Genomic DNA, 17,442 nt, shown 5'->3' with positions numbered 1-17,442 from the left:
CGGCGGCGCTGTCCGCGGTGCTGTCCGGCCAACCTGCCGCTCAGGTGATCGCGGAGCCGGAGGCGGCCGGAGCGCGCTGAGGCGGGCGGCGGCGGGCATGCGAGAGGCGGGCCGACGGCGCGAAGGGCTCCGGCCTGCTGGGGCTCCGCTGAGCCGAGCGACGTTGCGGTTGCCGTGGCTGTGAGCTTCCCTGTGCCCACGCTATGCAGAAGGCGCTGCGCCTGAACGACGGGCACGCCGTCTACCTGGGGCTGCTGGCCAAGAAGGACGGGGCCCCGCGTGGCTACCTCAGCAAGAGGAGCTCCGACAACACCAAATGGCACCCCAAGTGGTTCGCCCTCCTTCAGAACATGCTTTTCTACTTCGAGAACGACTCCAGTTCCCGGCCAGCTGGCCTCTACCTGTTGGAAGGGTGCCTGTGCGACAGGGCTCCTTCACCCAAGCCCAAGGATCCACTGGAGAAGCAGGTGGGATGGGAGCATGTCGGGGGAGGGAGGGGGCACGCTCCTTGAGAAGCAGAGAGAGGCTGGGGAACTCTGAGCCAGGCCAGCCTCTTTGGGGGTACCCCTCTGCATGGGGGAGATCTTGTTCGGGAGTGTCTCAGCAGCGCCAGGTGCATCTGGCTGCAGGCAAACCCAGACTTCACCACCAAGGGCTTGTGATAACCATCCTCCCCCTTTCCAAAGCTCCTTGACACCCCCCCACCCCGCTGCCTAATAAGCTGCATCAGAAGCTGGTCCTCTCCCCTTCAGAACCCAAGGCTAAATGGCAGGAGCTTCCCCTCCCCATCTTGGAGACATCCAGCCAGAAAATAAGTTAAATGAAGCTGCATGTTTCTTTATAAAATTAAGTATGGTAACCTGTCCAATTAATTAGTCAGCATACTAAAATACAATGCTCCAGGTGGAGGATGTTGTAGGAGGAGAGCTCTGTTAGTCTTTGTGGCAAAAATAAATAAATAGTCTAGTAACATCTTTTCAGGTTAAAAGGCTCAATAAAATGCCTTTTAATAAAATTGGGAAAAGTGCTAACAGACTCCTCCTGATTTTCTGGGGGAGGAAAGGGGGAGGCTGTGCTCACCTGCAGCCACCCACACTCCCACCTTCTTTCAAATCCATCTACCCCAACCCCACCACCCTCCCTCCCTCCCTCCCTCAAGCCAGCCCCCTCTCTTGGGGAGGGCTGGAGGCCAGCCCACAGGCCTGAAGTGGCAAAAGCTGGCAAGCAGCCCAGCCTTGACAGATTTCCTAATCTCCTGGGCCCAGAGCCGGTCAGTCTCAGCCCAGTTGCTCGGGAGTTCCAAACTGCCCCTGGGCTGCACTGCACAGCGGGAGAAACCTCAGCTCAGTGCTGGAAATGCACCCCCAGACTCTGCTCCCAGCCCTGCAATTTGGAAGAGCCTGTGAAGCTCCTTGAAGAAGTGATCCGACTTGGAGCCAGCATACTCAGTAACCCAGGAGACCATAGGGGAGGCTAGCCTGCAAGCGCAGGTATTGGGAAGCAAGAATCTGGGTGGGGGGGTGGGGGGTGTCTCATGATGATGAGGAGCCTCACATGACTCTGTAGATTTGGTAGATTAAAGAATGAAAGGATCATCCAGCCAGAGCCAAGAGCAAAAGGGGGCCTTGCATGAATGGTGTTGTCCCCCAGTAGGGTGTCTACATTGGGGCACCAGAAAGGCAGACCTTCCTTTCCCAAATGGGAATGATTTTGTAGCCAAGGGGGAGATGGGCAGATTGTCTGCCTCTTCCAGTTCACCCTCTTGTGGTGAGATGTTTCTCTCTCTCTTTCTCTATCTGGTATCCTATACAGAAAGCCCATTTTCAAAACCTTTTTCTGCTTTCACCATTCATTTCCAATGTAATCTTGGCAGTAATATTTATTTGGTGTTTTTAAATATTCAAAACATTTCATTACCTCAATACATTGGCCCAAAGGGGTGAGACTGTTGAGATTCCAGACTGCCTAAATGAGGAAATCTAGTCTTAACATGGTCAGGAAAAGAACCACGTTGCACCTTCTGGAGTCAGGTGAAAGGTGGGTCACTTGGTCTGCTGCTCGCACAGCTTCCCTTGATAGGAATGCCAGGGCATCCGTTCCCCTGTTGCATGTTGGTATTTTAGGAACCAAGAGGGAGAAAGCAGGCGGAGGAGGACCTGACCTGGGCCAGTTTCTAGTAACTGCCCATTCTGGCCCAAGTGGTCACTGCCAGGAGACGCCCAGTTCAGGCCAGGGCAGTGAGGTTCTCAAGAAATCTCACTCAGAGGACTGGCTGCTACTGCTTTCTTGGCCCCTTTTTCCTCAGGGGTGCTTTGGGAAACCAACTCAACTGTGAGGTCCTAGATCATCTTTTGCTACAGATGATCACAAGGGACTATCTGTTTCTCAGGCTTTCTGTGGACATAATAGTCTTCCACATCTTGGTTATTCAAAGCATTTTTCCTGTCTCAGATCAACACCAAAACAACCGCATTAAATTACAATTAAAGGACTCCCTGCAACTGATTTACTATTGCAAGATCTTATTCCACTCAGCCTTATTTCTGCTCCATGTATATGCACATGTTCTGGGGACCACTTCTGAGTCTTCGTGATGGGTCATCATCTCATCTCTGCTTAAGTGTAAGTCATGAGTAGGAAAGCATTGCTACCTTTTAAGCAGTTTCCAAAGCCAGAGGATCTCCACCCAAGAGTAGGTGTTCCAACACTGGAGGTTTTTAAGAAAAGACTGGACAGCCGTTTTTCTGAAATGGTATACGGTCTCCCGCTTAAGAGGTGGGTTGTACCAGAAGACCGCTGAGGTCCCTTCCAACTCTGTTATTCTGTTAAGAGCCAAAGTACTGCTGCCAGCTGAATAGGCAGGAAGGACTCAACAACGCCTGGCCCTCCGTTTCTTGCTGCAGAGGCAAACCAGACGCAGAGAGAAACGCTCCGGTGACTTCTGTAATTCCCTGGAAATGCATTAGTTTCTTCCTATCCCTTATTCTTTAAGAAGCCTCCCTCTCGCCTTGCTTTGGCCCTTCCGATATGGGTACCCTATCCATATATGCGTGCATGCATTTGTGTGCATGTCTCTGCCAATCTATTAGGCAACAGCACTAGAGGGAGGGGCAGGAGGCTGGGAAGATGCTCAGTTCAATTGCTGAACACCCTGAGCTGTCTACTCCTGCACTGAGAAGAAGGCTGGGAAGCTTGAAATGGCCTCCTTGCTTGTCCAACCTACAAAAGATGATGGAGTCATGAGGCATTGCTAGACTTGGAGCTTTGTTTTCCACTGCCCATTCCAGAATCAGGAACACATTTAGATATCCCACCCTTTGTTCCCCAACAGTGTCCAGCCAAAGGGGCTTCTGGAGCCAAAAGTCCAGCTGCAGCACCACAAATTCAATTGTTTCACTTCCACTTCAGTTTGGAAGCAAAACCTCCAAACAGAAAAAAGGGCTCTGCTTTCTCTTGATCGGAAGAATTGCAGGCTTTCAAAGGACCCACCACACCAGGAAAACCACTGGCTGCTCAGAGCAGGGATTCAGCCTGAAGCCTCTCGGGTGGAAAGCCACCCAGCCTTCCACTTCCAAATGGCTTTGCGGTGATTGTGCCTAACATCCCCGTGGGATTTGCCTTAAAGGCCCGACTCTGGAAGAGGAGCGGCATCCTCAGGCGCTTCTGGCCTTTCTCCCCAAGGCTGGACAGTCCCTCAGCTGTACTTCCAGCGTGCCTCTTCTTGGCTGCCCTCCCTTTCTCTGCCCCTGTCCTCCTCGGAGGGGGCCCCTCTGAAATTCATACAGTCAAGCGGGGCGGGGGTGGTGGTCTTTTTATGTGCCGAAGGTTGGAAGCTATATTTTTGTTGATGCAGGTTAACATTTTATTTTTCCCAGCCGTATCACTGTGATCGGTACAATTACTTCTTTTTTATGCGAACAATATTTGTCTATCCTGTTCCTGCACCTTTGCTTTCCGTTTTCACCCCTCAAGCTACTTGCAGCTTCCCCAGTAAACATTCTGCAGGCAGTCCACATCTTATAACTACTCATTTAGTGACCGTTTGAAGTTACAACGGCAGTGGAAAAAAATGGTTGGACCGTTTTTACATTTATGACTGTTGCCGGATGCCCGTCATCATGTGATCAAAATTTGGATGCTTGGCAACTGGCATGTATTTGTGATGGTTGAATGTCCCGGGGTCATATAATCACCTTTTGTGACCTTCTGACAAGCCAAGTCAACGGGGAAGCCAGATTCACTTACTAACTGAACAATTGCAGTGATTCACTTAATAATCGTGGCAAGAAAGGTCGTAAAATGGAGCAAAACTCAGTTTGCTTAGTAACATAAATTTTGGGGTCAGTTGTGATCATAAGTTGAGGACTACTTGTATTTAGTCTCTATTCGATATATTAGCTCTGTACTTTTATAAATATGAGATAACAAGTGTTAAATTAACACTTAACAATTAAATGTTAACCAAGCTAGATTCAATAATGACATTTATTGTTTTAGACATTCAATAGATCAATTGCTTTATCAGATATTGATGAATTCTCCTTCTCCCTTTTTGAAAGTTTGGGGTTAGGGTTAGGATCCCTGTTGTCACCTTTGCCAGAATTTTGATCGACCACCAGCCCAACGATGAGGTGTTTCCTTCAGTGCTCTAAGATGCGGCCCAGCAGTTTTAAAGTGTTTAGAGATTTCCTGATTAGATTTCTCTCAAGCTGAATTTGCAACCCTGTTTCTTCAACCTAGACATGCCACCCTCTTCTCACACAACAGGCCCACTAAAGGGGCCAAGGGCTCTGCCTTGCCTTTGCTCTCTGTTGGCCTTGACTGGGCTCCATTGATTTTGACTCTGCTTCTTCTTGCATTGTCAGCAAACCCTTTTCTTCTTTTGAGCATCCTCCGCTCCCTTCAACTCATTCTGAGCACCTGGACTTTCTAACAACCCCTCTAAAATTCTGGACGTTTCTGCTGCAATTGTGATTCTTTCTCCAGAACGTGCCCTCTTCTGCTCTGCTTCGTTGGCTGTCTTCCCTTTGTTCTCATTTGGAATAGTCTGTGCTTTTAGCATCTCCTTTTAAAATAGCTTCTGTCCACCTTGCGCTCATCTTCTCATTTACATCTAATTGTTCTGCATGGATTAAAACCCACTTTCTGGTAGACATGCTTTCAAGATGAGTTTGATTTCCTTAGGAGAATCTTCCTTACATTGTTCCCCATCCTAATATTACTGCTGCGTCCACTTGGCCTAGTGAGATTTCCTGATTGAGTCAGGTATAGCAAGGGTTGCTGAAGTTCGTGTGCTTTCTTCTACCTTCTGAAAGAGAAAATGCCAGCAAAATAGCTAGTTGGGGATTTCCTCAAAGGACTTGGCAGCGTTTGCCTGCTAACACATGTTAGGGCAGTTAAAGTCTCCCATTATTACCACTTCACGTCTCTGGAAAGATCTTTGCTTTGGGTAATCGCTTCCATACTTTTTCCGTAGTTGAATTGTAGATAGCAATTATAAGCATTGTTTTGATTTACTGTTACACATGCTTTAAACAATGTACTTTCAACAGCACCAACAAACGTTTTCCCTTGAATTGAGCTGTAGATTTTATAGTTCAGCTGCTGCTGCTGCTGCTCCTTCTCCTCTCTTTCTATAATTTCTTTTCAAGAAGATTCATTCCTTCATTTTCAGTCATGAGAGCCATCCTACCAGCTCTCCAAATATGATCTCATTTGATCATATTTCCCATATCGTGATGGATAATGCCATGAGCTGGGTTAATATTCTTGATCGTTCATTGTGCAATCGGAAGAGATAGTTATATAATTGTGCTGTCTCCTTTATTTCCGCAGGATACAAATCCTTATTTCAAATTCTTCTGGAGTTTTATCTCCAATCTTAATAAGACAAGCTTGGAAGTTGTGAATACTCCATCACTGGACGTTTTCAAGAAGAGGTTGGACAGCCATTTGTCTGGAATGGTTTACTGTCTTCTGCTTGAGCAGGGGGTTGGACTAGAAGATTCCCCCCAATCGTATGTTCTAGGATTCAATATAAAGGCTTCTTCATCCACATGGAAAAGCTTCTATGGTCCCTTCCCTCCCTGCTCATCCTTCCTCCCTGGCCTTCCACGCCTCCTCTTCCTCCTCTTTCTACAGCCCATAAGTATTTATCCAAGGTTTTTAGTTGGAGTCATACCTCAAAAGATTAAACCTAAAATTCTCCTGACTAGGGCCACCACACTTCACCACACATTTTTAACTACGCCTTGTGCCCCGCAGCCAGTCATTCAAGACAGGGGCTCCTGAAGACCAACCTCTCCTGCCCACAGGCCTTGTCTAAATTGTTTAACTGGCAATTTCCCTTTTCCTTTCCAGGCCTTGCTGAGTGAATGAGAAACCACCTGAAACTCTAGAATATTGATTTCCTTCCAGAATCCACAATGATGCAGTTAGAGTTAGAGCTGTTACTGCAGAATCATCTGTCCCCATATAGAATAGCAGAATGGGGAAATTGACAGTCAGCTTGATAAATCTTGGGAATTGTCCTGCCACACTGCTAATCTGTGCTCCTGAGAGACAAAGTTGTTTCCTGGGCTTCTTGTCATCTTTCGTTTTTATTCCACATTGAAAGGAATCAGCAGCTTTCAGGTATGCCTTTTTGCAGGATGAATTGCGACTCCCTCTGCCCTTCAGGGATCTACTGGCTCCCTTTCCAGGGTCTCTTTCCTCAACTGAAGATTGAGAACCTCTTTTTTGGGTTAGGGTTTGAATCTGATTCTGAGTTCCAGGGTTACAAAATACTTTCTCCATTTCTCATTTCTGGCTGTCCTTCTTATCTCTTTTTCACGGGTGACACCAGTTCCTGTTATTATACTTATTTTATTTCATCCAGTATGCCTTTGCTCTTTATTATGACCTGACAGACGGTCACTCGCTATTCCCAGCTGTCTTTTCCTTCAGGCACCGGAGCCTGTATTTGCTGCAAAGGACTCCTTAGTTGTGCTTAGAAGTTGGAGATGCACACCATAAGTCTTGCAAGTCTCCTTTTAGAGTGTCCTCCCTCTATTTTCTCTTGGGCGGAGGAAATGGGTTTTCTCAAGGCATAGCCTCTTCCTTCTCTAGGAATGCAAGAGGAACACTGTTTCCTCCCCCCCCCCCACCCGGGCTCCAGTTCATGCTTCACACAGCCCTCCCTTTTCCCCAAAGCTCTAGATCTATAAATAGCCTTATGTATCCTCTGGTACAGGCACAACTACTGGCTGAAGCATTACCTAGTAGGTTAAAGGTGCTAGTCCTGTCGATCCTTGGTTTGGGAAGCTGTCCCTGCGCAAGCATGGAGGCATTTGGAAGTGAGCAGAAAACATGCAGCCCTCTGTCGTTTCATCCATTCAGAAATCAATTCTGATTTAAGGTCAGAAAGAACGGCAGATCTTTTGCAGGATAAGGCCCTGCACACATTGGCATAGAGGTGGGCTATGATTTGCTGCCCTTCACATAATCAGCATGTGCAGTGAGAAGAGCTATATTTAGATGAGAAAACCCCCGTCTCCTTGGCCTCATCCGCAATGTTTCCAGGGTGCTGCGGAAACTGAATCCAGCAGGATGCCCTTGAAGCAGGCAAGCCGGATTGTGTGTGTGTGTGTGTGGGGGGGAAACAGGCAATCGGAAGCTCCCCAGTGCAAAAGCCTGGCTGATCAGCATCTCAAGAGCCACTGGCATGACCTGGCACACTTCCAGAGAGCTCTGCCCTCCTTTGGCATAGCTCTAACCCTTAGTTCCCCCCAAACCGCTGAGTGCCCTCTCTGATAGCAGGGTGAGGGTCAGTGAGAAAAGGCCACGTAAAGCTCCAACTTCTCTTGCGTTGGTCTAGGTGAGGCTTCTAGGCTCAGCAAAGGGAGCCATGGTCGGCTCTTCGCTTTCTCTGCCGCACCTTCTTTCTCAGCACAGAACACAAAGACCTCAGGAGGGAAAAGGCAGAGACGTGTCGGGACCTGTGGAGTGATCCAAGTGTTATGGAAGAGGAAAGTGGTCCCAAGCCATTAATCAGGCAGAGCAAAGTGGAGATCCCTCTCTGGGGCTCCTCTGTGAGGTCCGCAGGGCAAGAGCGGTGGGCTGCACTCAATGAGAAGGTGGCCATTACCCTTCCAAGCAGCCTCTTGACCTATTTTGGCAAGGATGCCAACACCCCTATTCTGCGTATTTAGAAGCTCAGGAACGTGGGGTGAGCAGTGCTGGGAGCAGCACTGGGTGAGCAGTGCCCAGAGCAGCCTCAGCCTTGCAAGAGAGGCCCCCGTGCTCCCCCCTTGGCAGCCCCGAGCACTGTGGGAGCTGGGGGTCGACCTCCGCCTGCCAGGATCTCCTCCCAGGTTGCATTTGGGGTCTCCGCTGATTAGAGCTGTGGAAGCAGAAGGGGGCAGCTAGTGCTTCCTTCCTTGCTTCCCCACTTAATCGATTGAATCTGTGGCTATCCAGAATATTCCGTTTCCTAGGAGACTGTAGAAAGGAGAGCAAATGAACTGCAAGAACTCTTTTGCTGGGCTAGAAGCTTCCCTGATGAAAATTAACACAAGAATAAATGCCAAAGGAAGCTAAAAATAGCCTGTCCTGAGTCTGCTCAGCTCCTCCACATGGCAGCCTGCAACAAACCGGGGCCTCCCCCCTCTGTTTGGCTGAGACCGAACACCAGGGCTTATTCAACAGGCTGACACGTCCATGAAGTCTAGAATTAAAGCAATAATTAATATCCGATCAAAGGTATTTATTAGGAACTATTAAAGGCTCACAACATACAGTGCAGTCACGTAATCGTTTGGTATTCGGTGGTAGAAGCGCAGTTTACAGGTCACTAGCTCTTCAGCTAATGCATCTTAATGGCACTGGGCAATACCCAGGACACTGAAGAAGACGACGACGTGCTAAAAGGCCTCTCCCAGATCCAAAGCAGTTGCCTCTAAGTTCCCTTTCAGACCTTCCATCCTGATGCCCCCCTGCAGGAATCTTCTCTGCCCCGCAGAGACTCCACACCCCTCAGGGCAGCCTCTTCCACGGTGCGACAACCTCAGGATGTTCTTGCTCATTTTCCGCCAACATCTCTTTCCTTGCACTTTCTGATCCTCTCCCTGGGAACAGCTCTGTGCTCCATCTGGGGTCCTTCAGGTGACTCGTCTCTCCCCAAAGGCCTCCATCCTGCAGTCAAGGCTGAGCCCTGCCCTTCGGTCATTCCTTGTAAGTGACTCCTTCCAAGTCCCTGGTCGTCTCGGTTGCTTTAATCTGACTTGGGCCAATTTTTCAGTGAAAATCCTTCATGACCAATACAGCCTGCAGAAAAATATATATGAGTTGTTGTGATGTTTTTGTTGAAGTAGCCCAGGATTGCATCTGACGGTTGGTTGGGGAGCTTTTCCAACTACATCAAACTGTTAGCTCATATTCGGCTTAGGATTCAGCAAGGCACAAAACCCGTTCTCTATATATTGTTGCCTACTGTGATTTTCCCTAACCTATACCCAGACCCTTGATTTGTTCCTAAGCAGAAGTAAAAATTTGCTTTCTCTGTTGAAATTCATCTTGTTGGTTTCTGACCGTTGTTGTAGCTTTCAAGATTCCCCTCAATCTTGATGCTGCCCTCCAAAATGTTTGCCATCCCTTCATTTTTGTGTCCTATGCAAATGAGATCACTCTATTTTTCTCATGTTTTTCTTATGTTGAACAGCACAGGGCCTGGAGCAGAACTATCCTTTCAGCTTGACTGGGGTGATTGTTCTACTACTTCAGTTTACGTCTAATGGTAGCCCAGTCCGGGTGGCTCAATCATTCCATGGATTGCAAAAGGGTTAACAGCGAGCTCTGCTTCTTGCCCAGGAAGAATTTATGGCTTAGAGAACTTCCCATGCAGATGGCCTCCTGCATCAATATCAATTCATCACTATCAAATTACCTACCTTTAGAGTTCCACTAGAGTCGACAATCAGTGCATAACACAGAAATATGTTATAATTATATTATCGTATATTATAAGAAATATTCCCTTGCCTAAACAGATAAGCAGGGTGACCATGATGAGCAGGAGGTGCCAGTGGGGGCTGCTGGTTGCAAATCACGGGTTGCTCTCCTTTCCCAAAGAGGGTAGCGAGCCTAAGGTGAGGGTGGGGGATGCAATTGGGAAGATTTAGAAATTCACAAAAGCTGCCCAGCACCTCAGGTGTGAGGTGGTACGTGACCATCCTAGAAAAGTAGTGGGGGAGGGGAATGAGCGGAACCGGTGGCAGCACCGCACAAGCCTGAGCGAGAGACGGCTGGAGCTGCAGGGCTGTCAGGGCTCAGCGGAAGCGCCAGGATCAGTGCCAGGATCCAGCTGGAGCTCAGCGCTGATCCTGGCGCTTCTGCTGAGCCCAGAAGAAGCGCCGATCAGCTGGAATGTTGCAGCATCTCCAGGGTCTTGTGATTTACATTCAGATGCTTGGCAACTGATTCATATTTATGACGGTCACAGTGTCCCAGGGTCATGTGAAGTGACCAAAACCTGCTGCAACCACCCAGCAGATGGGGGGGGAATAAAAACCAAACACCCCCCCCCCACCTCACCTCTGCTGCCAATCCTCAACAGAAATGCTCACAACAATGAAATCCTCGGACAGGAGAAAGAGCGCCGCCAGGCGGGCAGGCAGGTGTCTTGCTCGGCTGTGGCTTAGGGGGCACTTTTTTCAGTGCCATTGTAACTTCGAACAGTCACCAAGTGAACTGTTGTAAGTCGAGGACTACCTGTACTTCATCACTTTTTTCCTTTTTTTTTGTCATCAAGTTTTTGACACCTTGCTAGGCGACTGGTGGTACTCAGATGTTGCCATATCCTAAAAGTGGGTGAAAAGGTTGAAAAGCCCTGGTACATAGCATGTTTAAATGTATGTTATGTATGTGTACACTTTAAGAGCAAGCAACTAAATTTCATTTTTAATGTGTGGCAATGCGTCCACAGCAAAACATGACAATAAAGGTTATCTATCAATTGATTGTTTCCTCACCTCAAAGGGCCAACACGAGTCCCCCTCATAGCAAAAGCAATTTTGTAGAAACCATCATAATTTCCGAAGAGACACGGCTTCCTCTACCCCCAGAGCCAGGACACCCAATGTCACCACTGCCCCCCCCCAAATGACCTACTGTTTGAAAGCCCAGCACGACTCCCCCCCCCCAGAAAGAAGGAGGAGAGGTCAAGAAGCAGGGCGGCCATCAGGAGCCCTCCTGGCCTCGCGTGGGGAGCATCATAAAGGGGGGGGGCTTGGTCCCTAAAGTGGCAGGAGGGAGCTCCAGCTTGGCAGAGCAAATTTTTTTTTATATAATTTTTATTAAAACTTTTAAACAAGAAGGTAAAAACTAATACAAACTAATAGAAAGTGAGGAAAGAAATGAAAAGGCGCAAGAAAAGAAAAATGGAAGAAAAATAGAAAAAGACATAAAGAGTGGCACTGGATATTCTTTACAACAATTATAATTATATTTTAACCTTTCTCTCTAAAATTATATCCTCTTTTTTCTATAATCTATCCTGTCTGATCCTCAAAACCACAAATCAGAAGTTCATTTTTTTCACTTTTGCATTAAAAGTCCATAAGAGGCTTCTGGTCACCAATAAATGCAAATGTTATCCTTTATCTAATCAAAGAAATCAATTTATCCATTTCAGCAAAAACAGCCAATTTCACCAACGTTCCTCCGTAGTGGGCAGCGTTGAATGTTTCTATGCATATAGAAACCCCACTGCAGTAACCATTTTCTGAAATAATCTTGCATGGCTTTTTTCTCACTTTATCCATTAATCCTAAAATAAAATAAAATAAAAATAGCCTCAATTGAGTTTTGATTTTTAAAATCCTCTGTATCAAAGCATGTATTTGAATCCAAATCATTTTAGCTTTTTTACACGTCCACCAAGCATGATAAGATATCCCTTCATGTTATTTGCATTTCCAGCCTACATTTGGATCACCTTTAAACATTCTAGATAATTTCCTTGGCATCATGTACCTAGGATACATCATTTTAAAAAAATAAATTTAAATCCTTTCAACCACACATTTTCCTATTGATCCTTCTGTATCCTTCAGATAAATAGAAATGGGGATATGATTGCCAACAGTTCCCTTGGCAGACGAAACGTGACCTTGGGATGCCCAGTGGCTCCTGAGACTAAAGGCTCTGCTTTTTGTGCAGTCTTGTATATTCTCATGAAACCGATTATATTTGGTTACACTTATTCTCAGTTTGGCCATCCTCACTTGGATGGAAACTGGGAGGGAGGGGGCCATGGGCCTTTCGGAACTGGAAGAGACCGGAGAACTAGGAGGGCAGGTCCCCTCCTAGACCGCGCCGTGCCTGAGATGATGCAGAATGGCTGGAGGAGATGGACATCGATGAAGAACCTGCCAAGCCCAGATGATCATCGGGCGTGGGGCAAAAGGAAGAACCAGAGGATCAATCCTTAGTGTGACTTTTACTCGAGGAAACAGAAGTTCCCAAGGGCGTGAGTGGCGTGAGGGGAACAGAGGCGAAGTCTCTGATTCTGACCTGGACAACACCATGCTGAGCCATGCCATGTACCTATTTCAAGAAGTGATCAGGAATCGGAGAGCCTTGGAAACTCTCACGCAGGTGACTGCTCAGACTCCTCGAACCACCCCAAGCCAAGCCGCGGATGAAGCTGCTGCGCTGGTGGCCACAGCAACAGTCACACCTACCCCACCTGGACTAACACCAGCCCCATCAGTGCCATATGTAGGAGCTGCCCCTCACAGATGCCAGACCCCCAAAATTCCAGCATTGGGAGTGAAGTATGGGGGAGACCCCAAGCAACTGGGTGTTCCCCTGGCTCAAGTCTGGAACTACACGCAGGAGTATTGGGCTGAATTGGGGATGGAGGCAACCCAAGTAATATATGCCTCTTGAGGGTGCAGCGGCTGAGTGAATAGTCTCCCTCCATAATTATGATGCCTCCCATCTGTGGAACTATGACCCCTTTGGCAATAGTTCAAGGACCCACTGGCAGAGCACAAGGCTTGGACCCAGATGAAAACCATCATCTAAGGTTGGCGGCCACTGGCTGCGTACACTAGGAGTTCTGAAAATTGGCGTGTCACCTAGTCATATGGCCTAAAGACATCCTGATTGATTGCTTCAAAGACAGCCTCAACTATGATGTTTATCACACCTGCATCTCGCATGGGGCCCCACACACCCTACACCACTGGAATGTGCTGGCAGATGAAGTAGAGATCAACCTGGCCAGAGACTGACTGGGGTAGTCACAGGTGGTACAAATCCTCCCCCTAGGTGTGGAAGGAGACCCAAAAAATGAAGTGTGAGCCTGGACCCAGACAGTGATCCAAGGCATGTTTTAAGTGTGGAGAGGAGGGGCACCTAGCTGCAAAATGCTGATCCACCAAGACCAGCCCCAAAGCCATAGAGATTCTAGGGAGAAAGGCAAAGAAAAGAGCTCCGAGGTCCCATGAGGCAGTACTTCAAGGGTGGAGGTCACTGACTTTGCTCCTCCTGTTTATGAGGGGCTGGGAGCTCTGACCAACCCCGGGCAAGAGTGAAACAGATTCCAATGATGACCCGCTGGTAAGTCAACATGTAATCCCGCAACCATTCCTGTGGAACTAGTGGTGCCCTCATCAGAGACTCAAGGGAGGGTGCTGGCTTTACTGGACTTGGGCTGCACCAGGTGTGTAGTTAGCACTGAGGTGGTGGAAAAGCTGGGACTGAGACTTAAGCAGCTGAAGTTTCCAATAGCTTTTTGCCAACTAGATGGGACGGTAGCTCATTTTATAACTGAGCCACTGGAGACGAGAATGGGAAAGCACAACTCTGAGTTTCATAGTGGCAATAGGGATGGAGAAACCCCTCTTGCCTGGACTCATTCCTCATTCCAGAAATGGAACTCTTATGTGAATTGGCGGAGAAGGGTCTTAAAAATCCAGCACAAAATGGCTAAAAAAGGAGATAAGGTTCCAACACGTAGAGACAAGAAATCCAAAGAAAAGAGAGAGTTAGGGGCAGCCATGCAGGAGTACCTGAAAAGCAAGCTCAGAACCCCCAAGGAGTATTGGGATCTCTGGGATGTGTTTAGTGAGAAGGGCTCTGATATAGTCCCACCTCGTCGCCCCACTGACTGTGGTATTGAAATTCTTCCTGGGGCTAAACTCCCAGAACCTAAACTCTACTCAATGACTCTGCAAGAGCTAGAAGAGCTTCACACAATGTGGATTTATTCAATTGGCTAGACCGCGAATGACAGCTCCAGTGTTGTTCCAGGAGAAAAAAAATGGAACACTTCGTCTATGTGTTGACTAAAGAGAGCTAAAGGCAGTGTGCTTGCTTAACTATACCATTTCAGTGGGCTTTTCCCACCTTGACTTCCCTACTGTCACTGACCCCTAATAAAAGTATCTTAAGACAATGCCTGTTTCAAGAGTTCTGCTTTCTTGGGTAGTTAGCTGAGGTGGGTCCTTACAACATATTTTATTGGATACATGATGTCATCACAGTCAAAGATGAAACCAAATCTAAAATTCCCTCCAAAGATTCAGAGTAATTCAATGTAATAGTACCCCCCCCCCCATTTAGCTATAAATCTCATTCTCCAATAGAACTACTTGGTAGGCTTTTTGGCAGGACGTCCCTCCTTCTCCACTATGGTGTGAGAATGACCTTGGTTCATTCATGTTTAGACTAGCAAAAATACCTCGTCCTCCCTCCCACTCTTGTGGCAACCTAGAATGACAAAGATGGTGCAGCCAGGTTGGTTGTAAAGTTGACAGTTGGACAGATTGGTTGTTCTAATTGATTTATTGTGCTTTATCTATGTATATATTGTTTTGTTTTTGTTTTAGGGCTAACACCTCTATTACAGGAGGGCTTAATGTCAGCCTGGCCATCATTGCTTTCCTTCAAACTTGCTGTCAGTGGCCATGAAAACTGGGAGGGAAGGGGCAATGGGCATTGTGGAGGGGAAGCATGCTGGGGGTGGAGGTTGGACTCAGAGAGGCCAGCTTGGGTTGTTCAACATCTTCAAGGCCGTCCGTCCTACGAATGGCATGCACGAGGGTGGTGAGGAGCATCTGGTCCAGAGATGTTCCCAAAACATCTTCCTGGCTGATGATTGGACTCCATCTGCCTGTCTTTTGAGGGGTGGGTTATTTTCAATTTGTCTTTTCTGCGTGTGTTTGCTTCAGGCCTTGCTTGACTTTTGCTGCATTCTGTTCTTTCTTAGTAAAAGTACCTTTTCTTTGAATCTATGGAGTCAAGGGTTTTCTCTTTCCTAGGAATTGATTGGAGGCAGCCCTCATACTTATTGTGATTCTGATTTTTAGTTCATTGGTTTTAATGTTATGTTCTATAAGTTTGATTATTTTGAGCCATCTTGAATCTTTACAAAGAAAAAGATGGCACGATATGAATGTAATAATAAATAACAGAAAGACCATTTCTCTTTTTTTTATAGCATTATTTTACGGTTAACTTCAATCATGAGAACCAGAAAACTCTGGAGCTGAGAACTGAGGATGCCAAGGATTGTGATGAGTGGGTAGCAGCTATCAGTCATGCCAGGTAAGGACATCTGGCAGAAATGCCTCCCCAGGACAGCTCCTCAGGCTGAGCCTGAGGGAGGGAGAGCAGCTAGAGGGAAGGGCTGCCTTGCTGCTTCCCATTATCTGAGGGCCCGGTGGGGGAGGCTTCCATATTTTATGGGCTGCCCACAAGTAGCCACTTTGAGGCTGCCAGAATGGCAAAAGAATTCTTGGGGTTTTTTAAAATAGTTTTAAGGCTTTTATAATTAATAATGATAGTGAGCCAGCTGTGTGCTGCAGCTGCCAAAAAAGCCAACACAGTGCTAAGCTGCATTAACAGAGGGATAGAATCAAAATCACGTGAAGTGTTAATATCACTTTACAATGCCTTGCTAAGGCATCCAGTTTTGGTCACCACAATGTAAACATGATGTCAAGACTCTAGAAAGAGTGCAGAGAAGAGCAACAAAGATGATTAGGGGACTGGAGGCTAAAACATATAATGAACGGTGCTGGAATTGGGTATATCTAGTTTAATGAAGAGAAGGATGAGGGGGGACATGATAGCAGTGCTCCAATATCTCAGGGGCTGCCACAAAGAAGAGGGAGCCAAGCTATTCTCCAAAGCACCTGAAAGCAGGACAAGAAGCAATGGATGGAAACTAATGAAGGAAAGAAGCAACCTAGAACTAAGGAGAAACTTCCTGACAGTTAGGACAATTAATCAGTGGAACAACCTGCCTCCAGAAGTTGTGAATGCTCCAACACTGGAAGTTTTTAAGAAGAGACTAGACAGCTATTTGTCTGCAATGGTATAGGGTTTCCTGTCTGAGCAGGGGGTTGGAGTAGATGACCTCCAAGGTCCCTTCCAACATTACTACTACTACTACTACTACTACTTCTGTGGTCATGTGGCCGGCATGACTATTACGCTGAGGTGCAGGTACATTGCCAGCAAAGTGGTACCTATTGATCTACTCGCATTTGCATGCTTTCAAACTGCCAGGTGGGCAAGAACTGGAGCAAAGAACGGGAGTTCATCCTGTTGTACAGTGCTCAGGTCTCGAACCCAAGCTGGTAAATGACAAGCTCAGCATCTTTAACCCCTGAGCCATCACACCCTGGATAGGAATTAAGTATTTCTCCTTTTTCCTTACCTGCTATAATTCTGCTATCATATAGTTCTTTATTCTGAATATATCTTAAAAAGGCTTTTTCCCATCACTTCATTCTGAGCTTTCACAATCTCTCCAGTTTTGGACTGTCTGGGTTTACTGTTCCTTGGCAATTCAGTTCTCTTTCTACCTATACTTGTGTACTTGTTTAAATTTGTTGATTATCTTTGTCATGCAGCTAGGTTGGCTTCTTCAGATGTGTTCCTTTTGTTTGTAACTGTGCTTTTAGTATCTCCTTTGGAAGATCTCTCATTTGTTTTTTCATTAGCTCTATCAACATGGATACCTACTCAACATTTGCTTTCATCAGATTGCTCTGTATCAAGACTGGTCTTGCCGAAACCCAGAAATAGTGTGTGACAATGTTCAACCTTTATTTCTCTTACATTTAAGAATTCCAACATGACATTGTTACTTTTCCAGGATGTCCCTCTATTTTCAGTTCCTTAATTAAATGTTTTATCAAGTCAAAATGCTGGTTATCCTCCTGTACCTACATCCACCTTCTGAAATGTTGTGGGAAAACCCAATGAAAAAGATAAGAGACAGCAACACAAAACAATAATTCTTACTTTAAGATTCAGAGGTTTATTTTGCTAATAATTTGGAATATAGCAAGCATAATAACACAACATCACTTACATTAATAACCCATTGCAATGAGGTTCACTGACATAGCAACTCCAATGGCCCCGAGCTAGTCCTAAGCCATCATT

The 17,442-nt window shown here is 46.7% G+C and overlaps 1 protein-coding gene across 2 annotated transcripts in view; it reads left to right on the top strand.

Annotated features, from left to right (window-relative positions):
• Positions 1-203: 203 nt before the first annotated feature.
• RASGRF1 (Ras protein specific guanine nucleotide releasing factor 1) overlaps positions 204-17,442 on the top strand; it is a gene marked incomplete at both ends in the record, with an annotated part of 50,985 nt that continues 33,746 nt past the window's right edge. For both annotated transcript variants that reach the window (XM_081337419.1, XM_081337418.1), the window contains 2 exons: positions 204-467; positions 15,485-15,591. In XM_081337419.1, coding sequence (XP_081193545.1) covers positions 204-467; positions 15,485-15,591 — 371 coding nt within the window. The remainder of the gene's footprint in view (positions 468-15,484; positions 15,592-17,442) is intronic.

The sequence above is a fragment of the Vipera berus genome (genome assembly GCF_964194415.1).
Source record: "Vipera berus genome assembly, chromosome: 12".
Taxonomy (NCBI): Eukaryota; Metazoa; Chordata; class Lepidosauria; order Squamata; family Viperidae; genus Vipera; species Vipera berus.
Note: the sequence above shows the minus strand (reverse complement) of the source record. Positions and strands in the feature narration are given on the sequence as shown.